At 37.9% G+C, this 3,365-nt stretch overlaps 1 protein-coding gene across 1 annotated transcript; it reads left to right on the forward strand.

Moving 5' to 3' along the window:
* Positions 1–640: 640 nt before the first annotated feature.
* Positions 641–2,822, forward strand: CSNK2A2IP (casein kinase 2 subunit alpha' interacting protein; the record flags this gene model as incomplete). Its single annotated transcript, XM_080696488.1, is given in 2 exon segments — positions 641–2,799; positions 2,801–2,822. Coding segments are annotated over 2 exon segments (2,181 nt in total).
* Positions 2,823–3,365: the final 543 nt, after the last annotated feature.

Raw genomic sequence — 3,365 nt, forward strand, 5'->3', positions numbered from 1 at the left:
TTCCTTAGGATTATCTAGTTTCAAACAAGATTTTTTTTCATATTTTTAATGAATACAATTTAAAAAGTATCAATGATAGTTACTATGTTTTGTTGAGCACCTATGATATCCTGGGCACTGCTAGATATTTTATATGTATTGTCTTATTTGGTTTTTGGCTTAATAAATTAAATATATCTATTTTGAAGATGGGCAATTGGGATTTAGAAAGTTTGATTAAATGATACACTAAATGAGTGGGATACAGAGTGTGTCTGGGATTTTATATAAGTCCATTCTCTAGTTACTAGAAAACACTTTTAAAGATAATTTACAGTCTCATCAGAATTTCTTCTGAACTCTATTCACTATTTTGTCAATAGGAATTATTTCTTCAAGAGGAAAAACTCTTTGAAATTGAAGAGAAGACGGAGGATAATTTCAAATGGTGACTTTTTTTTCAAACTCATCTACACCTTAATTTGGAGTCATTCTATAATAGTTGGGAAACAACAGAGAGGTTACAAGAGAGAAGTTAGAAACTACCAAACAGTATTTATTTAAAAGTGTGCATTGCCCATGGGATACATCTTAAACACTTAACAGTTACTAAAACATTCCCCTAAATTGACTGTTTTTAAGACCTCTAGTGCCACACAAGATGGTTCCATTAACATATCATAATCAAAATCTTACGCAATTAGATTACTCTTACCAAATGGCTACAAGCAACTCATTAAGACACCAAAACACAGGTGAAAACTTAAATCAAATCAATAATCAACCTGTGTTCAAAGTACAATCCAATAGCAATAATACAGTAGTGCCTTCATTAAACTCTAACAAGAAGGTCCAGAGCTATTTAACAGTGCCTTCTCCCAAGTCTCAAGTAACAATTTCACATGGCTCCTATAACAGGGGTATGAAACCACCATTATCCTACTCCAAATGTTCAGTCACACCTTCAGTAGACCTCCGCTGGAAAAGTCCATCACATACCACTTGGAAAGAACCAAACTCAACTTCTTTGTACCCCAAACCTCAGACAGCATCTTTATCTAACCTCCACATTGCATCACCAACATTGGAACCCAGTCAGATGGCCTTACAATCACCTCTTCCCAAACATCAGACGACACCTTCAAGCCTAGACTCATGCTGGACATCACCTTCACTGAATTCTAATCAAAGGGTCTCAAGTTCATCATTATCCTATCTCCAACACCAAGAAACGCCTTCCCTAAACACAATCTGGACATCATCTTCTTTGGGACTTAACCAAAGAGTGGATAGCACAACAGCACTGCAATCTAAATCTCAGAAAATATCTTCAGTGGACTGTCTTTGGACATCTCTTTTGGATCACCACAAAAGATCTTTGAGCTCACCATCACTAAACATCAAACCTGAAACAAACAACTTCCTTCAGGTATCGCCTTTTGTAGAGCCCAATCAAAATCCTCTGAGTTCACCATTACCTGACTCCAAACCTCTAAAGACACCTATACTGAACTTTAATTCCAATGTTTTGAGCTTACCTTTGTCCCACTTAAAGAAATCACCTTTATTACACTCTGTCCACCAGTCTCAAAGTTTGCCTATGTTCCAGTCCAAATCTCAGACAATGTTTACCTATGATCGTAACTTCCGGACCTTCAGTTCACCAGTCTGTCACTCCAAGTTGCAAAATCCCACTCCACGAAATCTCAACCACAGAGCCACAGCAGTACCATCATCCCATCTCAAAGCAAATGTCTCAGGGCAGTCATTATCAAGTGCCAAACAGCACATCAGAAGCACAACTGCTTTCACATTGAGTTCCAGACCACAGAGTAAAGGCAGCTTTAATTTTAGAGCAAAGACAGAGTCAGGTACAGAAATCCCATGGACTTTATATTATAGCCATCCCTACATTGTTAAAGGTGGAACAGTTCCTGATGATGTTGTAAATAAAATAATCAATTCTATCACCAAGACCAGAATCCAGAGGGATCTGTCTAGGCAGATTCTTTTTCGAAGGATGAGGGGGAAGCCAAATCCTCGACCTGGTCCCCGCCTTTCATTAGCATACACAGTTTGTTTGGCTTGTGCTTCCTGCATAAAAGTTCAGTGTAAACATCTTACAGGAAAGAAAGATCCTCGTTGTGCAACACTGTTTGTCATACCAACACCTGAGGTCAGTTCTGAGGGGAAAGTAAGGTTGAAAATAGTGTTCATGCTATGTCTACCAGAGACTTCTTTCTCATCTGATCTCCCATTCCCTCTGAAAGAAAATAAACCCCATGAAGCCTGCAATGAAAACCTTGAGGAAATGGAGAAAATGTCACAGATTTTCACTTTACCTGAATCTGATGGCATCCAGGAACTCAATGTGAAGAAGCAATGGCTGACATCCCCTGAGAAAAAAGTCATGAGTCAACAGCCTGGGAATGTAGACTGGCTACTTTATGTTAAAAAAAGTAGCAATCTTCAGTCCAAGTCCCAAATGCCATCTGCTTCTCCCTCTCCATCCTCCTCCTCCTCCTCTTCTTCTGCTTCATCTTTATCCTCCTCCCCTTCTGCCTTACCTTCCTCACCCCCTCTTCCCCAAAACTCTACCTTACCTACTACCTCAGGTTGTATATTGAGCAAGGCACTTAGCTACCACCGGTTGCCTCCAGGAGTCTCCTGGCTTGAGTTTATTCATAGTAAAGATCACCAGCCACTCCCTGGAAAACCAAATAAAAGTCAGTCACCACCTCCTAAAACAAAGCCTGTGAGGAATTGCACCCCAATAAAAGGGACAAAGGGATCAAATGTACTGCTCAAACTTTTCCAAACAGTTTCAAAATGAGAAAGCCTAATTAAATTACCTTTCTGTCTCTTTGAAAGCAATGACTTCTTAGTTCTTTGAGACCATTTGATTTCCTATCATGCTTATTAATATTCTTGGTATAAACTCTGACTCTATTTTACCTGCTGGAGCACCTATTTAATAACTTATAAGTCCACTTTGTAGCAGAATAGTAGACTTTTATCTCCTAGAAACAACAACAACAAAATATATCCTATGTGTTAAATGAATTTCTGGCTTAAAAATGGGTTAAAATATAGAGAGGAGGATTTTTCTATTATATAGTCCTAGAAAAATTCTTATATATCAATATTACATGCTGTTATATCTAATGATTCATTCAGCCTTAATTAATGGATCTGAAGAGAGAATAAGTAGTACAAATAACCCACTTCATATTGATTGTGCTAATATCTGAATTATGAGCTCTGAATTTACCTGATCACCATTTCTGTCTGTTCAGCCAAATGAGTTCATAGAAGATGGTATATAGGTATTTCAAAGTCAGTGTGGAAAGCCAGAGTTTGTAATTTTTACATTTGCTATTTATGTC

Source organism: Muscardinus avellanarius, assembly GCF_963383645.1.
Source record: "Muscardinus avellanarius genome assembly, chromosome: 5".
Taxonomy (NCBI): Eukaryota; Metazoa; Chordata; class Mammalia; order Rodentia; family Gliridae; genus Muscardinus; species Muscardinus avellanarius.